A 26074-nucleotide genomic window follows, 5' to 3' on the forward strand; every position below is an offset into this window, starting at 1 on the left:
TAGAGGATAGCCTGTGAGAGACTTTCAGAAGCAAGACTGGTTTTGAGGAAAATGTCATGCTTGACTGCAACATTGCAACTTTGCAATATATTATTCTCTTTTGTGAAGTACAACTTCTTCATAAGCCAGCGTGTAGCCATTTTGCTTATTCCAAGGAGGATTGTTTACAGGTGAGCCAAGACAGACTCAAGAAGTATTACAATGGGTAATATAATTGACACCAACTGATCAAACTGTTTCAGGAGAATCTGTAGTACTTGATATAAACCTGACAATACAGTTTTTATTGTGCAAAGAGTAATGTAGAATAGAACTTGGAGTTGCCTTTGCTCTTGGGAAACTTAAAGCAGAGAATAGAGGTGATAAATATGCAAGTATGAAATACTGCCTGAGCTAATAAGGAATTTGCAGCAGAAGGTAGTACCTCACAAATTTGTTCAAGATTTGAAGGTGTCAGTGATCCTGTACGGTGAAGGTGATGTGTTTCAGTGTAGTTGAATTTTCAAAATTTTCTCCTGCATTAGAGGCTCTTTAATTACAGCTTGGTTTGGGGAGTGTGTGGGGAGAGTTTATCTTATGCTTTAATATCTGGCTGATACAGGAGATAAAAGATAGCAGTAAGTTTTTGCTTTCTTATTGCATCATTCACCAAATAGGAACGAGAAGTGATTAACCGTAATTATCACCTGGTTTCCCTGCTTCCTATACAGTCCTCTTTTTGCAGTGTTCTTAGTGTATCTGCTGTCTTTCAAAGCATATCTGAAAAATGCATGGTGGCTTCCAACTTCTTTGTGTGTCAGAAAAGAGAAACTTGAAGTATCAGATAACACAGATGGAAAGAATTTTTTTTAATATTTTTATTTAAGAACAGAATCTCTGTCCTGTCATGGATCTCAAGAGACTGAAATTCAGATACTGTTAGTTCTCCATCACGATGTTCCTTCAGGTTAAAAATTCCCTGATAGTTCTCAGTTTCGGAAGTTGTTTCCACGTAACTGTGGATCTGCAGTGCAATAAGACCACATCTTACCTTGTACCAGTAATACAGTACTTGTTGGACATCTTAATCTCATGCCCCTATGAGCTTAGCTGAAGCCACCTCCTTTTCCAGTAAATGTGCAGATAAGCAGATAATGTTAAACTAAGTTAATGTTGAAGTTAAACAACAAAAACCCAAACCACTTAATATTCCCACTTCTTGCATTTTGTTCCCAATAGGTCCACGCTCTTCGAATAGTTTGTGTGAGCCATTATAGCACATGAATAAATAAAGCCACAACAGGGTTTCACTAGCTGTTGTGTAACACTCGTTGATGAGTGTTACATTTTGAAAAGGAGAGGATATGTGGACAGGATGGGGATTAGGTTTTAAATCTTAAGAATTTCAACTATAGCTGAAAATTTTTCTGCATGAGAATGATTTAGTGCACAGGTTGTCCACAAGACTAGTCATTGGTAGTACGGTACAGTCATCTCAAGTCACATCTTTTTCAATATCTAGTTCTTTATATTTTCCTCAGTGTGTGTAGTTTGTATGCTGAGGGAGTAATATTGTTACCAAATCAAATGCTCCCATTTGTATGTTCTTGGATTCCATATCTGCACAGGATGGTGGTGTTTTTCTGCTGTAGGACTGGCTGTGAAATGGAAAGTCCTCGTTTATCAGAGCGTCTAAATTTGGAAATCTCCAATCATTCACAACATTATCAAGAAAAAAATAACATTACAACATTAAAAGACACTGACTACAGTTACTAATTATTGCTTTCCAATTCCTCTGTTGGCTGTAGGTGAGTAGTTGATTGAGATAGGGAAATAATCATCTCCTTGATGATATAAAACTAGGAGGAGTGGCTGATACACCAGAGGGCTGTGCTGCCATTCAGCGAGACCTGGACAGGCTGGAGAGTTGGATGGAAAGGAGCCTGATAAAGCTCAACAAGGGCAAGTGTAGGGTCCTGCACCTGGGGAGGAATAACCCCACGCACCAGTACAGGCTGGGGGTTGACTGACTGGAGAGCAGCTTGGCGGAGAAGGACCTGGGAGTCCTGGGAGACAAGTTAATCGTGAGCCAGCAATGTGCCCTCATGGCCAAGAAGGCCAGTGGTATCTTGGGGTGCATGAGGAAAAGTGTGGCCAGCAGGTCGAGGGAGGTTCTCCTCCCCCTCTACTCTGCCCTGGTGAGGCCACATCTGGAGTGCTGTGTCCAGTTCTGGGCTCCCTAGTTCAAGAAAGACAAGGAACTACTGGACAGAGTCCAGCGGAGGGCAATGAAGATGATGAGGGGGCTGGAGCATCTCCCTTATGAGGAAAGGCTGAGAGAGCTGGATCTGTTCAGCCTGGAGAAGACTGAGAGGGGATCTGGTCAATACTTGTAAATACCTTAAGGATGGATGTCAAGAGGATGGGGCCAGACTCTTTTCGGTGGTGCCCAGCAACAGGTTAAGGGGCAACGGGCACAAACTGAAACTCAGGAAGTTTCATCTTAATATGAGGAGGAACTTCTGTACTTTTAGGGTGACAGAGCACTGGCACAGGCTACCCAGAGAGGTTGTAGAGTCTCCTCCTCTGGAGATATTCAAAACCCGCCTGGACGTGATCCTGTGCAGCTTGCTGTAGGTGAGCCTACTTTGGCAGAGGAGTTGGACTAGGTGATCTCCAGAGGTCCCTTCCAACCCTGACCATTCTGTGATTCTTACTATGCTGTAAGGATTTTTGTTGACTGCAGGGACAAGGAAGAGCTTCCTTCCCTGGTGTCTTTTGTGTTTTGTTTTGTTTGGTTTTGTTTAGCTCAGGTGTAGTTTCTTTAAGTCTGTTTTGCTGGTGGTTTACAAGGCAGAATGAATTGGTTGCTTGTCTATGTTCCCGTACAGACAAATAAAATGAAGACAAAAAGGAATTTTTTTAATTAGGTTAGATTGAGCAAGCATTATAAAGCAGGCATTTCCAATTCTGATTGCTCCTCTAATCTGTTTAGCAATTTCTTGTGGTGTATGGTTTGTATGTGGGGTTCTTTTTTGTTTTGCTCCATGTTTAAGGAGACTTTGTGGTAAAGGGTTTTTAGGATACGTATGTCTCCTGACCTAGACAGAGTGTTTGTTTGGGTGTTCGTGGGTGGTTTCAGGTGAGGGAACAACTCTTGTTTGGTAGACCCTACTATTCTAAGCATCTACTCTGTGGCTGTTTACTGACAGGGGACTTAGGATCAAGGATTCAGCTGATCCCTCATGGGTCCTGTTTAGTAAAATCCAGCAAAGTCTGGGGGAAAAAGTGAGAAGGAGCTAGTGAAGCTGTATGGTTCCATAGTCTGTCTTCTCACGACTTTTTTTATCTTTTGGCATTTACAGTAGAACGTTAAGACTCAATGGGGCAGCGTGTCCATGCCTTCTGTTTTGAGAGGCTTTTGAGATGTCACACTTTAGAACATTGATAAAGTGTCACATTTTATTTCTTTTCCATTATACCTCTGGCCCATTTCATATCTCACATTTATCCTCTGTAATCAGCAAATCTATTTTCCAAGTCCTTGACCTTGTTTTTCTGAGGTGTAATTTTTTTTTAAAATACACTACTGGTTAGCTGCTTTTCTTAAAGGTTGCAAGGATCTCTTTTTAAAGATGTCGGTTGTTCTCTTGTTCTTGCAGTGAGAATGTCAAGATTCATTGGAAACATACATGGGGGGAAAGAATCAAACCAGAAAAAATGGTTTCTATATAACTAGATTTCTAAGAAGGTGTACGTGGTGTCCTCTAAAAGAGCCAAGATGTTCAACTCTGTTTTAAAAAATTAAGGCTTTAAAGCCATACTTAAGATAGGAAATGTACCTTGTTTTTTGTAACTTCTGTAAATTCTATACCTTGCATTTTAGCAGATTCCTCTGACTTGCTGAGGATGAAATTACCATTGCAACAGCCATTTTAACAAAAAAGATTTAATGAACTCTCTTCCTTTTTTCAAAAATAAGGGCCACTATATTCAGTCCTGATTTTCTTGAATGACTCTTCATCACAACTGTAATAGAAATCAGTGTGGTGTGGATGCACGTCACACCTGAAGAATCAAGGTCTTCTATCTAATCTGGGACATAACAACATGTGCTAAAATTAGCCATTGTGATTTCAAATGTTTGGCTTTAATTTCTATAAGCCCAAGATCACCACAAATGCATGAGGCAACATGAGTTGGCCAAGTGGATGAATACATTACATAATGAAGATTAAAAATATTGAGGGACTCTGCTAGACAAATACCTCTGTTTTGTTTTGGGTTTTATTCCCTTCTCTTATCCACTTTAGATTCAGGGAGGTGAATAAATATGCAGTTTGTGCTGAAATCTGTGAAGTTTAATGCAGAACTCCAGAATTCCACTCTGTTCCCTGAAACAAAAGATTATTCTTTTTGAGGCTTGTGTATAATATGCAATGTAGTGCTAAATAATTTAAATCTCAATAAAAATATTGCAGTATTCAGTATACTCTGATGTAGGAAGATTGGAAACAAAACGCTTTGTTATTAAATGCATTTGTTGCATGGTATTAAAAAAAAAAAAAAATCCAGGTTACATGTCTGGTATAACAAGCTTCTGTTGCTTGATCTGAATTTGGCATAGTTTGTGCTTAGGCCAGAAATTTGCATTAATATAAGAGAAGAGCAAATATCTGCATGTTTGTAACTCAGAACAGTAAATTTTATTGTCTGAGCCTTTCTATTTATTTCGGTTGGATAGAATCAAATTTTAGATTGAGTAGTGATAATTCAGTCCAGGATGTAGGTTTGGTCCAGGAATACTTATTGTGGTATATGTTACATTATGATCTGATTTTTCTTATAAGTCCTAAAAGATATAAGGTACTAAGATTTTATTAGCTGTGGGAGATTTTAATCTCTTAATAGTGTTGCTGAAAGCGTCTTGGGATACTGAGAGATTCTGGCCTACAGTTGAGAAACATGCTTTAACAATTACGTGGTGAATAGATGGTATGCAAGGCAGAGGATAGGATTAGGTTCCATTCATTCTTAGTTTGCTAATTTTGGTCATCTAACTAAAGTCAGTTTTCTAAACTCCCTTTATAATTACTTCAGGGGAAGAGAGAAGTACCTGCATGTGCATTTCTCCTTATGGTGGAGGCTTAGGACCAATGGGATGTAATCTTTTAAGGGTCTGCTCTCTGTATGATATAAATTGTATTCAAAGCTCTAAATTAGTCTCTTGCAGTCACTAGAAGAGTTTGAGGTTTTCTGGTAACGCTGGGTTATCTATGATTAATACTAAGCAGTTGTAATTTTTGTGTTTTAGCCTAACAGTCTGTAGATTAAGAGTATGAATTGGTTGTTAGTTCCTATGTGAAGCAATATATACAAAGTTATTGTCTCACAAATACTTAAAATCCATTAAAGGCTTTAAAAAATATTTATAGGTAATGTTATGTTTAAAATCATGACAAATGTGTATTGAAATCTGGTTTAGCTATTTCTGTGTACATACCTTGATGTGTAGAAGTATTCAAGAATTACGTATGTTTCCTGTCATTCTCAGTCAAGTTAATCATCTGAGAAAGAGATCACTCACTGGGCACCTGAAGCTCATTTTTATTGGGTTTAAGTGATAAATGAGCTTTTGACAGTGGTAATCTCTTCCTTGGGTGCAGACAACATGATAAGCAATGAAAATTTACTTTCTTCAGAGAAGAAGAGTTAAAGTATCATTGCACAAAAGGACTAAAACCAGTTTTTGAAAACCAAGGCAGCTTGTCTATGTATTCAGCATTGTACTCCATTCCATTGTGGGATGAAAGAAACTTTTACAATAGACAAATTTACAGACTACCTTGCATGGCAGACAGGGAGTTATAGATGCATAGAGACAGATCAGTAGATAAATGCAAACTTAAGATAGAACATGTATTAGCTGAATTAAAAATAGCATATTTTCCTAAAATATAGGGACATATATATTATACATGTTTTTAAACCCAAAGTAAAATTAATCCCTTCCTTTTCTGTTTTTTAAGCTGCCAGCTAATAAAGATGCCTTCCGAAAGACATGGAACCCTAAGTATACGCTACGCAGTCATTTTGATGGAGTGCGGGCATTAGCTTTTCATCCTGTAGAGCCTGTGCTGGTTACAGCCTCTGAGGACCATACTCTAAAACTTTGGAATTTGCAGAAAACGGTTCCTGCCAAAAAGCAAGTATATGGGTTTTTATAAAACATCAATTGTGTTTTAAATACCTTTGAAAGTGATTGAACTCTTAAATGTTTTCAGAGCTTTTCAGTAGAGATTTCGTGTAATAACTCTTCCTTTGTCTTTCAGGAGTGCCTCTTTAGATGTAGAACCCATCTACACATTTAGAGCCCACATGTAAGTGTTTGAGATAATTAATGCTTGATAAATGTATTGTCATTGCATCATGGATTCATAAGACACTTCAGTGTAAAAGCCACAAATGTGTTCTATTTTTATGTCATATAGACAAGATCCATTATACTCTGTAAAAACGAGTAAATACTGACTCCCTGTCATGAATTGCACAGTCCACGATAACACAAGAAGAACAGGAAGTGTCAAATGTGGTTGGTTGCAATGAAAAGGAGAGATTCTAAAACAGAATGAGACCACTCGAGTGATGCCCATGGCTTGGACTGTAGATTTTATGTATAATATGTGAAGAAGATAGATCAGGTAGAATTTATTAGCCTTACCTAGTATCTTCAGATGCAGGTCTGAGAAATTAAAAGTACAAATGCAGTTATCAGGACCAAAAAAAAAACCCCATTGAATGCAGATTCAATAAGTGAAAAATCAGGAGACTGAGCAGGTGTCTAGGAGGGTTCTGAATTTTTGTAGGGGCTTGAAGAAGAACAGAAGATAAAATTTCATTGCCATGATAGGCCAAAGTAGTAGATGGGGCATGGATATTAATTGTACATATGCCTCTCAGGGCTGGGGGAACTTGGAAATCAGTGAGATAATTGTTATAATCAAAAAGTTGATTAATACCTGAGTAAAGTTCTGATAGCTACAGTCAGTTCTCTTGCTATGTCAACCTCCAGGCTTCCTCCTTTCCCATCTCAGGTTTGCCTGCTTTGTGTGCAGATGGTGGTTCATTACACACCACAACAAATATTCTCATTTCTAATTGCAGTCCAGCCCAAGATTTTGGGAAAGCAGATTGCACAAACTAGTCCGAAACAAGGAAAGATCTTTGTTGTGGCAGATGGTGACAGTGAGCTAACCTGAATTAAACAACGTTAGTAAAACTTGCAGGTTGAACTGGGACTTGTAAAACTCCTAGAGATTTTTTCAACTCACGTTAACTGCTTTATTACTGCCTGAGTTTCAATTGCTAATTTTGAATTCTGCTTCTTTCCAATAAGAAGGCAAGACAAAAATGCACAGTCCATAGCCAGTCACAGTAGTTCGAGTATACTTTGCTTATATAACTAAAGATCCAGTCTCCAACCCAGTTAGCAGGTAAGCTTCATGAGAGCTCCTTGGCAAGCATGGAAGTGGATAACGCTTCCTGTGCTGGCCCCAACAAGAGAAAAAGAAAAAAAGAAAAGGAAGGGGAGGGAGGAGGAACAAACAAAAAACCCCACCAAAACAAAAAACCCCACACAAAGACATTAGTAGTTTGTATTAGGAAATCTACACATACTATCGTCACCCTCTTCCTTCCCTTAAGCCACTTCCTTGATAGAATGTAATCTTATTTTTGCACTTATTAGCTAAAGCGTAAAACACTCTTCCCTAGGACTGGGTGACTAGTTTGTCCTCATGTTTAAATACAAGTGTTCTTTTGAGTGACAGAAGGTCACTGACCAATAGAATTCTTCTTCAGATCTCTGGCTAAATTTGGGCTATTATTTGGGCTCTTGTTACTGAATACCAAAAGATGAGGCTTGGGGAAGTTTTCATACAGAACTGATCCCCATCCTGTGACTTCCAATGAGACTGGTAACAAAGTAATTTTACTGTTTTTCACCTCAGGCAGTCTTTGAGTAACATTCCCTTTCATCCCAGCTTCGTTGTTCACTTTGCCAAATACATAGGTGGACTCAACCAATAGTCTTCCTTTTCACCGTCTTTAGATATGTAATTCTAGTTTGCTCATCTGCACTTAAACAACCAGTAAACTCCTTATATCCTGAGCATGGCCTGTCAAATGAGCCAGGCGTCTGATTTTGAGGGTACGGTTTTACAATACAATTGAACCTGACTTAGTAGTCTGTCTGGAGGAGTAGACCTGCATCTTCCTTTGGGCTACAGCTTGTGCTTGTCTGATATCACAGCAAACAGGTTGAAGAAATTAAACCAGTAAAAGTTTAACCTTAGCCAAAAAGTACTCTTTCTAGCATTGTTTTTCTGAAGCAGTTTACTGGGGCATAGGTTACTGTCAGTTCCTAAAATAGGGTAAAAAAATAGTTGGGGTGGGGGGAGGCTAAAACTACCTCTTGCAGCACAACTAGCTATTAGATTGGCATAGATGCACTGTAAAAACTCACTGCTTGCAGGTATAGTAACTGTTGCTTCTGAGAAATAGATTTTGTTCTTGGAATTGCTTGAATCTGGATAGTTTTAGTTAATTTCTTATGAATATTTTAGTAGAGGTTGGTATCACTTAGAATCATAGAATCATTATGGTTGGAAGAGACCTCAAAGGTCAAGTCCAACCATATACCTGATGCCACCATGCCCGCTAAACCCACTAAACCATGTCTTGAAGCGCCACATCTAAACGTTTTTTGAACACCTCCAGGGATGATGACTCCACAACCTCCCTGGGGAGCCCATTCCAATGCTTAACGACTCTTACAGTGAAGAAGTTCTTTCTAATGTCCAGCCTGAACCTCCCCTGGCACAACTTGAGACCGCTTCCTCTTGTCCTATCGGTAGTTACCAGGGAGAAGAGACCAGCCCCCACCTCGCTACAATGTCCTTTCAGGTAGTTGTAGAGGGCGATAAGGTCTCCCCTCAGCCTCCTTTTCTCCAGCCTAAACAACGCCAGCTCCCTCAGCCGCTCCTCATAATACTTGTTCTGCAGGTCCTTCACCAGCTTTGTCGCTCTTCTCTGGACACACTCCAGCAGCGCAATGTCCTTATTGACACTTATTGACACTTCAAGGTTTTAACAGAATTCTTTCTTTGGAATTTGAATTTTTTTTTTTGTGCTACTTAATCGAATCTGATTTATTTCTTTTTTAAGTAGATAGCCAAATTTTCACTTGTATCCTGTAGGCAGTATCAATAAACTTCTTTTTCTCTGTCTCCCAATAGTGGACCTGTATTGTCATTGGCAATTAGTTCCAATGGAGAACAGTGTTTCAGTGGTGGTATTGATGCAACCATCCAGTGGTGGAACATGCCTAGCCCTAATGTGGATCCGTATGATACCTATGGTAAGTACCTTTTAAAAGATAAACGATTTAGGACCATTGTCGTCAGTTTTAGTTTTCTGCTTAATGGTAATCAGTTTTCTAGAGTTTTTGTGAAATGTAACTGTCATTTATTAACTAAATAGTGTGTGTTTTCAACTTTTTGTGTATGGCAAACATTATTTATTCCCACTTGCATTGATAATGTACCTTGTATAGAACTGTAATAGGAGGACTGGCAATTTCTGAGCTTTAAACAGTAAAGAAAAAATTAATCGTAACTCCTATTTTTAAAAAGCATGCTTACTACTTCAAACCAAAATTCCAGATTTTTGAATGATTATTTGAATGATTGTGCTTGACCAATCTGGTTTCCTTTTATGACAAGGTGACCCGCTTGGTAGATGAGGGAAAGGCTGTGGATGTTGTCTACCTAGACTTTAGTAAGGCCTTCGACACGGTCTCCCACAACATCATCCTAAATAAATTGACTGCTCACAGTTTAGATGGCTGTACTTTTCGATGAGTAAAAAATCTGGCTGGATGGCCAGGTCCAGAGAGTTGTGGTCAACGGAGCTAAATCCAGTTGGTGGCCAGTCGCTAGCGGTCAATTTTGGGGCTGGTGCTGTTTAACATCTTTATAGATGATCTGGACAAAGGGATTGAGGGCATCCTCAGTAAATTTGCAGATGACACCAAGCTAGGTGGGAGTGTTGATATGCTGAAGGGTAGGAAGGCTCTGCAGAGGCACCTGGACAGGCTGGATCGATGGGCTGAGACCAACGGCGTGAGCTTCAACAAGAACAAGTGCAGGTCCTACACTTCGGCCATAAAAACCCCATGCAGCGTTACAGGCTAGGGGAAGAGTGGTTAGAAAGTGGTCAAGCAGAAAAGACCTGGGGGTGCTGACTGACAGCTGGCTGAACATGAGCCAGCAGCGTGCCCAGGTGGCCAAGAAGGCCAATGGCATCCTGGCTTGTATCAGGAATAGTGTGGCCAGCAGGACTAGGGAAGTGATCATCCCTCTGTACTTGGCACTGGTGAGGCCACACCTCGAGTACTGGGTCCAGTTCTGGGCCCCACAGTTCAAGACAGACATTGAGGTGCTGGAGCGTGTCCAGAGAAGGGCGACAAAGCTGGTGAAGGAACTAGAGCACAAGTCTGATGGGGAGCGGCTGAGGGAGCTGGGGTGGTTTAGTCTGGAGAAAAGGAGGCAGAGGGGAGACCTTATTGCTCTATACAACTACCTGAAAGGAGGTTGTGGTGAAGTTGAGGTCAGCCTCTTCTCCCAGGCAACTAGTGACGGGACAAGAGGGCATAGTCTGAAACTGTGCCAGGGGAAGTTCAGGCTAGAAATGAGGAGGCATTTCTTCACCGAAAGGGTCATGAGGCATTGGAATGGGCTGCCCAGGGGGGGGGTGGAGTGCCCATCCCTGGAGGTGTTTAAGAAAAGGCTGGACTTTGCACTTAGTGCCATGGTCTAGCTGACATGGTGGTGTTAGGGCAAAGTTTGGACTTGATGATCCCAGAGGTCTCTTCCAACCAAATCGATTCTGTGATTTATTTAGGAATTTCTCAGAAAACTAAGATAAGTGTACTCAAATTCTATGTCCCATGTTTCTGATTTGCATCTCGGTTCCCATAAGCAATGTCTCTAAAATTAAAGAGCTGGTAAGTGCTTGGAAGACAGTGCATCACTCTCCTGCTGTTGATGGTGATCAGCATTTTGTGTTTAATGTAATTCTAAGGGTGCAGTTCCATGGTTCACTGAAGTTTGAATGGGACAGAGTCAAGAATTCTTCCTCTCTCCCTTGTGTCAATGTAATGAGTGAGGTAATACAACACTCAGGGTGCATAATCCATAGCAGTGAGATGGAGAGGGATGAGAAGCAGTGCTGTCTTGCACTGATTCAGGAAGGCCGCTACACCCTGTCCCTTAAACCCGATATATAGCTCAAATTGTGCCTCTCTGCCGAAAATTTATTCAGTGTAGTCTAATCACTAAAAGTGATCTGCTTTGTTCACGCAGGTAGGATTGTTGGTATAATTTTCATGGGCCTCAGACAGAACTGTCTCTACTCAAGTGACAAAGTTATTTTTAAAAGAGAGCACTCTAGTAGGATGTTTTTCCTCCCTTGTTAGCAGGGTTTTGGGTTGCAAGACCAACTTGTTCTTAATTTTCTGCAAAACTACATTTTAGTGATTTATCTGGCTTTATTCCTTTCCATTTATCTTTTTCTCTCACTTCTCTACTCAAAGCCTGGTAGAGAATAGACTAAAAAAAACCTTTATAAAAGACAGCTATAAAGTATCAGGAAGAAGAAAATAAGAATGTGTTTCCCTGTTCCACAACAGAAATACTCTTGCTTTAATTATTAGGGTGCTTGAGAGTTTTAGAGCATGCCCCTGTGTCAGCAGAGTACATTGGGTAAAACCAGCATTAAGCATCAGTGTTTAAGTGGAAAGGTAATTTTGTTAGGTGTTTTTGCAGCTTGTATAGAGGAAGGGCTGTGACCAAGCATCTTTAAGATGATGAATTTGGAGGGAAGAAGCAGGTTCCTCAGAGAGGAGGTGATAACAAGCATTGTATCATTCCAGTAAAAGGGACATAGTGGTTTGTGGGGTTTGCTTGGTTTGGCTTGGTGGAGTGTTTTGTTTGTTTTTTTTGGTTTTTTGTCTGTTTGCTTGTTGGGCTTTTTTTTTTGAGAAATGTGGTGGTGGTTGTGCAAAATGACCTCCTGTGTAATATTCTAGCTGTTGTTTAAACAGGAAGGGCTGGGGGGGGGGATATGTGACAGTTTTATGTGGAATTTAATTTATGTTGAGGTACAAGAAATACTTATTTCGTGTTTCTTCACTAAAAAGGTTTCATTTCTGAACTTTTATTTTTTCCAGAGCCAAACGTTCTAGCTGGCACATTAATTGCTCACACAGATGCAGTCTGGGGTCTTGCTTACAGTGGTGTAAAGAATCACTTACTATCTTGTTCAGCAGATGGCACTATTAGATTATGGAACCCACCAGAAAAAATGCCCTGTATTTGCACTTACAATGGAGAGAAAGGTAAGTTTTTGCAGTATTTTTGAAAATCTGTTAGGAGGCAGCTGATGATGTGTTCAGGCTCATTATCTCCATTTGTCAGAACTAGGTAACAGGACTAAAGGGAAAAGATCTCTTCATAAAATAATCCTGGTGCTGTAGCATTACTTTAAAGAAGGGAGCGAATTTCTTCTTTAAAGTATAAGTGTAAAACAAACTAAATGTTTAAACTGTCAGGAATTTTTCAAGTGTCTCATTCTTTCTAAGGACATTTCTCTCTCTTTCTAGAGCATGGAATACCTACATCAGTTGACTTCATAGGTTGTGACCCTGCTCATATGGTGGCATCTTTTAACACTGGCAGCACAGTCATCTATGATTTAGAAACATCCCAGTCAGTGGTAGTGCTTTCATCACAAGTAGAATCTGGTAAGTAAAGCTCTTCTGTATTACATATCCATCTTGAATGAGGTAACTTTATCAAATTTTTAATATATGGTGAAGTAGATGAACAAGCTTGCTCCTCTCATGCATCATGCAATTTGAAAGTTGATTAAATGTTTGAAGATGCTTGGACCAGACATGATGGAAAAGATTGTGAATTAGCAGGATTTGAGAGTGGTTAGAGATAGTGAAAGCAACAGTTTTTGTCCTCTAAGCTAAGGTTTCTCAAGATTCAGTTGTCTGAATTGCATATTAAAGCACAGTTTTCATTTTATAGCCTTGACATGGAGAATATTAAGATAAGTAAATAAGTGAATTAAGCAGAATATTAATTCAGTGTAGAATTCTGTACAGGTTGCGATTAAACACTCTCTCCTGTGGAGCTTTCAATATTAGAAATTCTGTTGCTCCAAAGTAGGTGCTATGAAGATGTAGCTCTAAGAATTGTATGTATCTGATGAAACTCTAGGTAGAGGAGCCTTCTTTTCCTGAACCTATGAAAGTGTTCTATAAGGAAAACCTTCAGTTTCTGATCATTCCTTTCTATGAAATGAGATCTAAAAGAATGATGCAAGGGAAGAATTTGCTCTTTCCAAGTAGTCTAGTTTACTTAATGATTATACTTACAATATTAAGTAGGTTATATAAGACTTCAACACAGGTTGCAAAACTCTGTAAAAGCTGATTTCTAGGTAGCTTGTGCAAAAACTGGCATTGACAGTGAGAAAGAACATCACAAATCGGAGAAATACCTTTTCTGGTTTAAAGAGAGAATCTTAAATGGCATCAACAAAAATTAAGCACAGAAATGAAGGGAACAAGCCTTTTAAAAGACTGGCATATCAAGATAAGAAACTGGTTTTTAGAGAGTATTCCAAAAACTTCTAAAGAGATTCTAAACCATGCATTGTTTCTTTAATTTGAAATAAGACATAATTATATCTGACAATCTAATATGTAAGGTTGACTACTTCTTTTTTTTTTTCCCAAGCTAAATCTTTTTTTTGATGTGAGAAGTGTGAGATGTGTGCTAAACATATACTGTAGATTTGTTTCTACTTAGCTAGTGCTGCCCTGCAGTACTTGGTTTGTTTGCTCTCTCTCTCAAGAATATTTCATGTGTGTATAAACCACTTGTACAGCTTTAACCTTACAGTACATTGGCTAGAGTCTACCTGGCTTAACCTCATCCTGTAAAGTAAGAAGCTATTATTTATTTCTTATGGGATTTATTGATGCTTTTCCTGAAATGTTATTTATAGAATATTAGTTAATATAGTAAGGTATAGTAAAGTGTAATGCTAAAATATTCTCATTTTAACATTAACCCTTTCTTGAAGGCAGGTGAATATTTTTTTTTAATTTTATTTTCAGGTGTACAATCAAATAATCATATTAACAAGGTAGTAAGTCATCCCACCCTTCCTGTAACTATTACAGCACATGAAGATAGACACATCAAATTTTTTGACAACAAAACGGGTAAGGATAAAGAGAACCTAATTGTATGTATGAATATGTTTATAAAGTAAATCTGGATGGACATAAGGAGAATCCATTTGTAGAAAACTTACTAGTGATGCAGTTTTACACAAAAAGGAACTTCTGGTATTTGTAAGATTAAACCTCTTCAGTACCTTTTCTGTGAAATAGTGATATCTCTTTCAATTGTGACTTCAGCAGTCAGAAGATATTCTCTCAAAACAGGCGGAGATAAATGTGAGGGACAAGGAGGTACTCTTAAGTTAGCACTTTGCTAATTTATAGAATATGTCTGCCATTTTCTTCCTGTCTTCATAATTTCCATGCTTTTAACTCTAAGCATATATCAGTTATGTTTTTCAACTCTCAGTAGTAAAGAACATTTCTTACTACCTATTAGGGCAAGAAATAACCCTAAATTCAGTGTAGTAATAGAATCATGTGTTATACTTAAAGTTGCTGAAGAAGTTTATAAAACAGAAAAGGATCTGGAAAAAAGAGATGAAAGAAGGGTATAGGGAAAAACTGCAGTCTGTCATGACAAAAAGGTTGGAATAGTAAGAATGAACATAAACTTCCCGTTCATCAAATTATCAGTCACTTACTGCATGTTGTCCTACCAAATGTGGAAGAAAAAAAAAATCAACATAAGCTGACTTTATGTTAGCACATGTGCAAAACACCTGTTTTAAAGTGTGTTTGGTTTGGGTGGAGTGGGAGATGGTGTCCTTGTTTTTTTTGTTTTTCAAGGCAAAAAGTTATCTGTTTTTCCCCCTCTCACCTGCCATGAATGTATGTATTTGAATTGTGGTCATTAAATGCGTTGCAATGATTGTCCTGTAATTAAAATTTATTACTTTTAAAGGAACAAAGATGTAGAATAAGGAGAAATATCTTGCATGAACAAATAATTGGGTCAAATACAGGAAAAAGAAGGTAGAAGTAAATGGTCATTTTGTGAAATAAAAAATTACCAGGTCCTGGTAATAGGATCAGCAATAGTCCAACATAATATGAATCATCTGGACAGGGGACAGTATGTTGACAGTTTACTGATATTCATTAATTCAGGGTATAAAAAATGAAGGCTGACAAGGAAGAACTGAAGATCTTAATAGACTTAAGAGCATGCAAATTAAATTCCATATGGATAAATGTGAAATGATGCATGTAAGGAAAAACAAACTTTACGATATAAAATAGTAATCACTGGACTGACTGTTCTTACTGAAGGTAAAATGTTGGAGTTATAAGAAGAGGTTGGATGAAAATGTCAGTTCATTGCTTAGCAGTCAGAAGAGCAAAATGAATGTTAGGAGGAAGGAAAGGAATAAACAACAAAAAGAATCATTGTTAACACCTTTGTATGAATTCTTGGTGTATCCACATGCGTACTTTGCAGTCTCCCTTACCTCAAAAGGGATATAGCCCAATTAAAATGCTTCAGAGAATGGTTAAAAAGATGATCAGAGATCTTCAGTAGCTTTTAGCTTCTTGAGGAAGAATCTTAGAAACTAAATAGGCTACGATTCTGCAGGAAAATGGACAACTGGGCAAACATGGTACACTTTCTGCATGTTTGTCATGGTAGTGTAGGTATTTACTTGCTCTTGTTTCCAATACATGAATTAAGGTTCGGTTGATAACCACCCAACAGGTGACACGTTCAAAACAGCAAGAGGTGGTTGTTCTTAGGTGCAGTTAAACACTTTGGAACTCCTTCCAAAAAGCATCATGGGATGCTAAGAGATGTTATTAAATGAGTCCAGGAATGGAGGTCACTGAAAAGAAATGCATTAAGAGTAGTTGGCTGCAGAGATAACACCTCTGATTTGTGAAATAGCTAACAGTTAGTTGTTAGAAGCTAGAGAGTATTCTGGGCAAGTATCACTTATGATTGCCTTGTTTTTATTTTCTTCCCTGGTTTATCACCAATACCATCTCTCCTAGCAATGATAGAGATAGATGGACCTTTGGTATGACTCAGTAAGTCAGTTTTCAGAAAGTTTCATCAACACCTTGACCTACGGGGGCAGGTATGAGGACATTTAAGGGATGAAAAATTGAGGTTCTCACCCAGTCATTTTAGGATGGATCTTCATTATCATTGCTACCAGTGAAGATGCCAGATGGATCAAAAGACTGCTAATAATGGGAAAGCCTTTTTGAGTTGTGTGTCATTTACCCATATGCTTATAAAAGAGTCTGCAGTTGAAACTTAGTAACTTCTGATAGAATTGTATCATTCAGATATTATTGGAATCTAAATAAGCGTGTTATTCTATATTGCATTTAATGGGAATGTTACTTTTCAAAGAAACAATACTTCATAGAAAATTCACTGTTTATTTCACTTTTAGGTAAAATGATCCATTCTATGGTTGCTCACTTGGATGCTGTCACAAGTCTAGCTGTAGATCCTAATGGAATCTATTTAATGTCTGGAAGTAAGGGTTTTTTCATATTCTGTATGCCTTATAAATTTTGCATTTTTGATGCACTTAAATGTCTAACAAATCTAACTTTGTCTTTTGTCTTTTTTTTTCTTTTTTTTTTTCCTAAACAGGCCATGATTGTTCCATTAGGTTATGGAATTTGGACAGCAAGACATGTGTGCAAGAAATAACAGCTCATAGGAAAAAGCTGGATGAATCAATTTATGATGTAGCATTTCATCCATCAAAAGCATATATTGCCAGTGCAGGAGCTGATGCCCTTGCCAAAGTATTTGTGTGACATAGCAGAACAAACCTGCGTCATAACAGCAGGTCTGTTTGGACAGAAAAGAGGGAATGCATCACTGCCATCAATGATAAGGTTACCAATAAGACACTACATCTGATCTGCCTGGGTGAAGGCTCTTATGTGGGGCAGGTATAAGTTGGTGAAAAGTCACCACATCTTGAACAATGTCGGGCTCATTCATTTAACTGTAATTACTGTAATTGGGGGGTGGGGAGAAATACAAAAAAAAAACACCCAATATTTGTAGCCTTGACTGGATATGAACTGAGCGTATGTCTGTTCTTTAGGTGTCTTTAAGCAAACGTGGAGTCTGATCTTACAAAAGACTTTTATTTTGGACTCTGTGTGCTGCCTTAGGGTTAGGAATGTGGTGCTCTTGTGGGGGGAAGTGAGCTCCAAGAGTAGCTTTCTTTTCATCTCTTAGTAATCTTCTGTTTATCAGTTGAATGCCACAGATTCCCCTTTTAAACTTTTATTTTGCTTTAAAGAAAAGGAAATTTAACTTAAAATATTTTAGCATTAGTTGCACAAAATGTTTGGATAAAATTCTAGTTTTTATAAGTCTTTTTATATATTTAGCCTGTCACAACAGTGCTCAAGATTGTATTGATAATGTTTTTCTGCATTATAGAACCCTAAAACACAGAGATCTCACTGACCCGCTGCCGTGTAACCACACTCTTCCCTTCTTTTGCCTAATACAGCTCAGCTAAGTCCTTGCATAAGGATGCTAATTCATCATCATCGCATAACTGTCTTCATAAATAAAGGACTGTAAAATGTGTTCAAATGCAACACAGAGGGGTTAACACCCCTGAATGAACTCTTTAAAAAAAAAAAATTAATCTTGGCATCCTATCACTATGTGATATTTTGTACATCTTACTGTATTTACGAGTTTATTTATCAAGGATTACCCATCTTGCTAATGGCCTATTGTTATTTATTTCACTTTTTGTTGGTCTTTATATCCTTTTATGTAGTGTGTTAAAGGGCCCTGTGTATCTATTATGGCACTCTTTGAACAGTCAAAAATAGGTGAGAAAATGGGACATTTTGATAATTCTAAAGTTGCAAACCAAGAAATTCTTTTTCTTCTGGTTAAGTACCTGGAGTGGAGTTTGATTCCAAAAAACAATCTTGTTTCAGAACTTTTGGAGTGAAAATTATTTTTATTTACGTTTCAAATAGAATACAAAAGTAGTTGATTCAAGATTCATAAATCTGCTGTGTTTTGACTAGTTATTCCCTGCTTTTATTTTATTTTCAGATGTGCTTCAGTTTATGGTGTAACTAAAGATTTTGTTTGTGTAATGCATGATTAATACAATAAAGTATTTTTTCTAGTCTTCCACAAAACTTTTCTGATCAGTTTGCGAGTTTTGATGAGTTTTGTAAGGTTTCTGTTTTACAAACTATGAATCAGCGAATTTTTAAGATTGTACCACATAGCAAAAGTACAGCTGTTGAAAAATAATGTATATAAAATGCATATAATAAATATTAAATGGTGTACCTGTATGTTACTGTTGGCTACGTTATTTTGTGTTGCACAGTTTGAAAGTGTCATTCTACAAATTACTAAATTAGGTCTAAATTTTAGCAAAGTGACCATTTGTTTATTATGCTTATAAGCTGCTTTGCTTTTGGAAAATTGTAATAGTTGTCTGGATGTCAACCAACTGTTCAGTTTCAAGCAGCAGTACCCACATATAAGAACATGTTTCCACAATATTTTTAAAGATTTTTACAAGAAAAAATTGAAAATTGCTAGTGTATTCTTAGAGCCTTTGTAAGATGATAATCACATTGTTTTTCACTCTCTCTATATGAAGTGATTCTCAAGTGATTCCAGAGCCAGAAAGATACTCTGTTCTTACTTCAAACTGCCACTGAATCATTGTGTTGAATTAAAAATAATAAATCATTACTAAATGCTTAAAATTTGCCCATATGTCAAATGTTACCTATTAACCTTTGTCCATTTTTTTACAAGTCCTCCAATAAAGATGATGTGCAAAAGGGCAGTCTTTTTGCAAAAGGCTAAGCTGCAGGTCAACATTTAGCTACTCTGTGATGAGTCACTTTGCTGAAAGGGTATCAGCAGAAACAGAATACCACAATCTGAATCGTAGATTTTCATGTAAAAGTAGTATGTTTACGTATAAATTACCTTAAGCTAGAACATGTTCCTATAAGTGGTTGTAACTGTATTGTTCCTTGTAAGTTTCCAGTTTTGCAGTGAGAATGTATCTCATGCCATCTCATGTCAAGCAAATTAGATTAAAAAAAAAAAAAAGTGCTCATGGTAGGCAGAATACTGCAGTTAATATTCTGAAATTAATTTTGGTTTAGTAATAACGTTACATTGTTTGAAATGTTACAGTAAATTATAATTGTATAGAAATTGGAGAATTTTGTCCTTTATCATGAAGATTTGAGGTGAGGCCTTTCAGTAACTGCTTGTAGGACACTAAGACTTTACTTTTGAAAATAACATTCAACTGATTTGCACTTTCTGTTCCTTCCAGTCTAAAGCATTCAACTAATCAACAGACAAGAGAGTATTTGAATTTTATTGGAAGTAATTTCATAATTGCCTTTTCTGAAGCCAAACATTGTTTCTGGCAGCTTTTCCAGACTGCTGCATTTTAATGCTTAAATGAAATGTGATTGTTTAATAAACATTGCCATGCATAACATTTACTTTTTTTTTTTGAATTGTATTAAAATTGAAATGGTAAAACTGAAAATACTTGCTTATTTTTCTTAACTGAAATCTTAACGGTCATCTTCGTTCACTAATGCATAGTGGATCAAATGCTGTAGTGCAGCTTCATTTATTGAATATTGACAGTAATCTCTACTACAGTCTTAGCATGTTATACCCCACAATAAATAAACTAAAACCTTTATTTTTTGGTTTTTTAGAACAGAAGAGCTGTAGTACTGGTGATGGGGTAAAAATGATAGTGCTGAAATAAATATTTTCATTTAGCAAAAACAGCTCAACTTTATGAAAGGACTGATGTACTTCTCTTTTGTAAGAAAGACCCAAAGGACTTGCACTCAGAACCTGAATGGAAAGGTACTTAAATGTGTTTACAAATACATTTAGCGTTTGGGGTGTGATTGATGATAACAGACTTCCCATCTTGCCTTTTATTGGAGGTACTATTTTAAGCAGATGAGCAGTGACTGTAGTCCAGCATCTTGTCTACATAAGCATCAAATATGTCTTAAAAAGGGTGTAACAAGCTCTGATAAAGAACCTTCCCTGATTTAGAAATACTAAAGAGGAGTTTATTTGCCAGGAGATAATGGGTAGATTTTCCTAGTGGAAAAACTCTGTGGGCTTGAGGATACATTATCAGAGGCTGTCCATTTCTCCTATTCTGTGTTAACTGATCTATTTTAAAACTGAGAGGATTCTCTGTCCTGGCATACTGTTGTTATTATGTGCTTCTCCAGCACTTCCCGAATCAAATCAATAGAAGGCTTCTTGGTGCTGACTGCTATTCCTTCTAGCTACCATATCATATAAAAGCTGTCTCAGACATGCATTCCAGTTGAGCAACTGGTATTTTTGCAGGGAGGCTAAACACGGAGATAAGGTGGTCTACATAAATTCTGCTGGGAAAATGAGTGTAACTTTTTTTGCCTCCCAGATAAGGTATGTGGTATGAAAATATGACTGACTTTACCTTTTAGTTGTGTTTGGTTTCACTACAGTGCATGTGTGTATGTATAAAAAAATTAACAAAACCAGAAAGCTCCAGAATTTTTAAATGCTACATCTGAGGTGAGCATGAATGAATGTTTAAGTTCCATATTTAATGCTTGCTGTGTTGATACTTGGAGAATACAAACTGAATGGCTTATGTTAATAGATTTTTAAAAAAATAAATCATTCAAGCTACAAAACATTATAAACATCACAAAAAATACATTGCTTTGTTTTCTGATTTTAACATAGAACTGAATTTTGACTGACTTGATAATGGAGAACAATATGCTTTCTTTTTAGTCCTCCCTCTTACCTGGATATCTTAATAGCCCCCCGTAACAGAAGTCATCTAGACTTTCTGAAAGTGCATGTATAGCAACAAAATACTTCTATTTTTGAATATTTACAGAGTTTGAGGAAGTTAATTTAACTCTCGTGAAATCCCTAGTAATGAAAAGGAGGCAATGTGAGGTAGCCTAGGTCGTAAGGCTCTTGTTTTCAAGAGTCGCTGAATCTCTGACTTCCATACTGTAAGAGTCTCTGCTGAAAACAGTATAACAGAAAGTTGTTGATGTGTACTTTTAACAGTAGCTATGGTTTAATTTCTTTAGATGCACATGAAACTGAAAAGATGTCAGTGAGGCTTGTTTTTTTGTGATCTAGAACCTCACTAGGAGAACTTTAATTTTTAAATTATTAATTCCTATACATCTTGAATTTGGTAATATTTCCTCTTGGATGGTCAAGTCCAGTGTTCCAGCTGATTTGGTCTAGTTTTCCTGAAGCAAAATAACTGGGGAGGCTGACCATAGGCTAACCATTAGCCATCCTGGCACACTGACAGTGTCAAGGAGTAGTGTGCTAGGGCATTTAATCTTGCAGTAGAAGAATTCTTGCTTTGATTGCGTGTAGTGCTGTAACATAACATTGTCAGAATAACACTACATCTGTAGCGTGCTGTCTTAACTGGAGGAGAGAGAACTGATTCCTACAAGCATATGGCTCCACCTTATTCACCGCTGGGAACCTAAGGTATTGGTGGTTAGCTATTGACCTCTAACAAATACTAAGTAGCACTTATCTATTTAATATTTTCATACACAAATAACATACAGAGTTGTTTTCAGTTACATGGAGAATATAGTGTTCTGTTACTTAAATCTTACCAGTGCTGTGACACTCTTGATGCTCTCATTTTAAATTGATTCAAATTAATGGATTTATTACAGAACTAAAAACTTTCTAAACTAAAGGATCAGTGCTGTGGATTCTTATTTATATAAATATGCATTTGTAAAACTGAGACCACAGGTACAAATTTAATAGGGATCTTGTACTAGCTGTGTGGCTTAAAGGCTGCCTCTTTTAAACAGAGTGTTATGGGGAGCTATATATGTTTTAGCAAAGTTCAAAAGTATTGATATTGCCCCATTCTTTATAAATGACACTAATCCTTTGAAAAGTGATGGTCTCAAATAAAAATAACATTAGCTTAATTATGTGGCTTGTGGAATTATTAATTTCTATCACAAAAAATATGGGTGAGATTTGTAGCCTCTTAAGGTGAAATGCTCCATTCTACTTCAGAAAGTACTGGACGCTTCAGAATAAATATTTTACTTGTTGATCAAGGAGTATTTGCTTTTGGGATGTCTTTGACATGGATGTATTGGAAACCCTTTAACCTGAAGGGAGAATGCCACCATAAGAGAATGATTTGCAGCTCTATTCTCAGGTTCCTTTCTGACAAAAAATAAAGAGTATGGGCTATGTGACCATTTTTTTTTTTAAGCAGTTTTCAATGTAACTTGAAGAGAAGCTTTTTACAGCTGAACTTTTTTGCTAATATTGGAAAGATTTTTAAATCTGTTCAGTCTTAAGCATTCATTAGTGCTAGCTGACTTTCCAGCTTCCTTCTCCCATCTGCTTTTGTCTCTCAACTTTCAGCTTTTCTTGAAAGCTCCAGAGGCTTTGAGAAACATGTACAAGGAAAGAGTAGGTTGTATAAATATTAGGTCATGAATCTATGTGATCTACAGAAATATATGTCCATTAGAACTCCTGAGTTGAGAGGGTGACTGTAGGCTGGGTGCCCAGAGGCTTGTGGCCCACCTGCTGTGGGTGGGGCAGAGCTGATGGGGCTCACCTGGCGGCACCACCTGGAGAAGGCGATAACAGCTGCTTCTGGACTAGGGACAGAGCGGGTCTGCCGGAGTCCAGCAGCATGCTGTGCGTAGGCAGGGCAGGGGAGACTTTGCTCTCCCTGCCTGCAGCCATTTTGGTGTCGGGGGAGGGGGAGAGCTACTTGTGTTGTCCACTATAGGGTGTTGCCTGAGGCTTCTCCCTTACCTCCACCTGCAGCTTGACTTGTGTGACTGCTGGGAGCTGTTGCTTCTCCTCTGGCCGCCAGCCTGGGGCCATCCAGGTGAGTCCCGAAACTGGGCACAGGGAATCACTGATTGCATCTGGGCGCTCCCCAGACCGAGCCTGACAGCTGCTGGGATTTTGCTCATGAACGGCAGCTGTCCAAGGGGACATGTTTTTCCCTCAGGAAAGGAGGGTTGGCCAAGGGGGTCTTATACTATTGGTGACTTTCTGGTGACTGGCCTGGTTGGCTTTTTTAAGCAGATTTTTTCCTGTTTGTTTCAGGTGTCTTTCCTCTCCAGTTGCTCTTTTGTACCTTGGAATGGGTGGATTTTTTGTTGTTGAGTTGTTTTTTAATTAATATGTGTGTTTTTTCTTTCAGAAGAGAAAGCTTTTCTGAGGAAAAAGCTTCTCATTTGGTTAGGGGCATCTTGCATCTAAGCTCTTGTCAGGGAGTTCCTGTTTCATGCAGAAGTAATGTCTTCCTTCCCTGAAATCCCAGCAATGGCTGGGAGGAGAGGGGGGAAAAAAAAAAAAAAAAAAAAAAAAAAAACAAAAAACACAACAAAACCACCCCACCAAAACCCAATCAACCCAAAGCCTTCAGCTGCCTTGGGAAATACCCTTTGCGCAGCAGGCCGGAGGCACGGAGGAGGAGTGGGGCTGTTGCTGGTGCCTCTCACAGAGGCCGACTGCCACCCTCAGCTGGGAGAGGTAATCGGGCCCCTGGGAGAAGCAGCTGCCAATGCTGGTGGTGGGAGCTCAAAAGCAGAAGGTCTTGCAAGGTCCTGCAGATGCTCTGCATGCAGTGGCAGTGTGTTGAAGCCTGTGTCATGGCTCCGGTTTGTGCCTGGTGCTTTTGGTGGACTGGTCAATAGCCAGAGGTTTCCCCTGGGTTTGACTTACCTGGAGTTTTTCTGTGTTACTTAGAAATACCATTGCATCTTAATGACATCAAATTTTTTAAAATGTTTTTCAATACTGCTTCATTACTAGGGTAGCTGTTCACAAAACAGGAGCTGTATATTAACTTCCTGAATTAGTGCTTTGACTCTTTTGCTTTTGATAACCCAGGTGACTGAATCTGCTAGTCTTAATAGGTGTAGTTTTGTGTTAAGATGATTTAGGTAACGGTTGCCGTACAGAAGAATTTTGTAGAGGCTGGAAATATTTTCCCCAGTTTGAGTGATCCTAATACGTGACAGTTTCCATGGTGCATAAGTATTACATTCTGTCAGAAACTTTTTTTTTTTGGCAGCTATTGGGCTCACAGAGGCAACTGATCGTCGTCATTTTCCCTTAATTGTGTGTGTTAGTCTAGTCTCTGTTTAGATTTGAGCAAATCAGACCATTGGGGAGTAAAGTCCTTGTTGAAGTATTTGCTACCTGCATGCTGTGCCAGACAGTCCTGTTTTGTTTCTAAACTGGCTCCTAGTCCTTACCAGAATTAGTTCAGGATAGTTGTATCCCTCACCTCATTTAGAATATTTAGATGGGAGAAAGCTGTTGTCTCCCATCTTCCTTTTCTGAACAGGTAGTATGTTATTAAAATACCCAAGGGTAAGGGTCAGAGAATTCCAGAAACTACATAACTGTGAATTTGGTTTTGTGTTTTTTTTTTTTTTTTTTAAAAAAAGACTATTTTAATGTTATGGTTTGTTTGATTTGAAACTTACTGAAAATTTAAAAGTAGTGCTTAGTTAGTAATTTTTGTTTTCCCGTCTAATTCGAGTTATTTTCCTAAATCTCGTCAGTCTTTTTCTCAGTCTTCTGACTCGTCGTTGTCTCTAACTTGTATTCTTTGGCAGTGAATTGTTTATCATATTTGTAATCTGATCACATAGACCAGGGCAGAAAAATATTTTTTTATCCCTTTGCTTACATTCTACCATACTCTGATTGCTGTAAAGTAGTAAAGGCCATGCCTGACCTAAGCGAAGGTTGCAAAAGTTTAGTAGCATTTGCTAGCAAAAACAGCTATGCAGGATTCTCATGCCGGTGTCTTAGGAATTGGTCCAGTATGAAGTTCAGCTGTAGGTTCAGTTCTACCCTGAGGCTGAGGGTATATTCAAACCGACAGCGCCTGGCTCCCAGAAAAGTGCCCTCAGCATGAGGTTAGGCTTCTTGGCAGCCAGGAAGCGATGCTACCTGCTCCTTTTGGCGATAGTAAAGAAACTGGCCAAAGCAGTGCTGTTTCCCTTCATTATCCTGGGATGGCTAGAGTTCAGCTAGTGTTTACAGATAACTGCTTTGGTTGTGGAAGGTAAAGAAAATTAGTAAGGACACAATATTCATTTGTATGTATACACATACGAACGTAAATGAATTTTAGAGTAACAAAACAATAGATATCCTTCAGGTAATCAAAGTGGCTTATGATCAAGGATACTTCACTAACCGAACTTGATTGTTTGAAAGGAAAGGAAATTTTGATCCTAATGAGATTAAATTTAAAGTGGGCACTTGCTTCAAAGCAGAGATTAAGACCTTGGATTTAATCATAGACAGCAAATTTTCAGGACCTATTCTTCCTTCAGCTGAAGCCAGAGGCAAAAATTCCTGTTGAAGCCAAAGAGGACAAAAGAATGTGAGCTCCAGTTGATAGACATATATAACTGGAAAGTTACTCATACTTAAATTATAAACTGTTTGGTGGAAGTTTCTGTATATTTGGTGTCTATATTTGGATGACAGTTGATGATAAACACGTCCTGCTTCAGCTTCTCAAGAAAACCATTTATGTTTACTGTCCCAGGTCCAAATAAAAGCCAGTCAGTAAGAGTTTTTGGATTGATTTTATTAGGCTGGGAATCTAAGCCTCCAGTTTCCAGGTGGTTTGTCTAAGATACAACTTCATCTTCTTTGACAATGTACTCAGGCCTTTTGTGGCACTTGCG

The 26074-nt window shown here is 38.1% G+C and overlaps 1 protein-coding gene across 1 annotated transcript in view; it reads left to right on the forward strand.

Moving 5' to 3' along the window:
• STRN3 (striatin, calmodulin binding protein 3) overlaps positions 1 to 19832 on the forward strand; it is a 49472-nt gene extending 29640 nt beyond the window's left edge. Inside the window, exons 10-17 of the mRNA XM_009697134.1 lie at positions 6012 to 6187; positions 6315 to 6362; positions 9279 to 9400; positions 12272 to 12439; positions 12704 to 12844; positions 14234 to 14341; positions 16702 to 16788; positions 16908 to 19832. Of these exons, the coding sequence (XP_009695436.1) occupies positions 6012 to 6187; positions 6315 to 6362; positions 9279 to 9400; positions 12272 to 12439; positions 12704 to 12844; positions 14234 to 14341; positions 16702 to 16788; positions 16908 to 17077 (1020 nt within the window). The 3' untranslated portion in view covers positions 17078 to 19832. The remainder of the gene's footprint in view (positions 1 to 6011; positions 6188 to 6314; positions 6363 to 9278; positions 9401 to 12271; positions 12440 to 12703; positions 12845 to 14233; positions 14342 to 16701; positions 16789 to 16907) is intronic.
• Positions 19833 to 26074: the final 6242 nt, after the last annotated feature.

The sequence above is a fragment of the Cariama cristata genome, unplaced genomic scaffold (genome assembly GCF_000690535.1).
Source record: "Cariama cristata isolate BGI_N322 unplaced genomic scaffold, ASM69053v1 scaffold14420, whole genome shotgun sequence".
Lineage (NCBI taxonomy): Eukaryota > Metazoa > Chordata > Aves > Cariamiformes > Cariamidae > Cariama > Cariama cristata.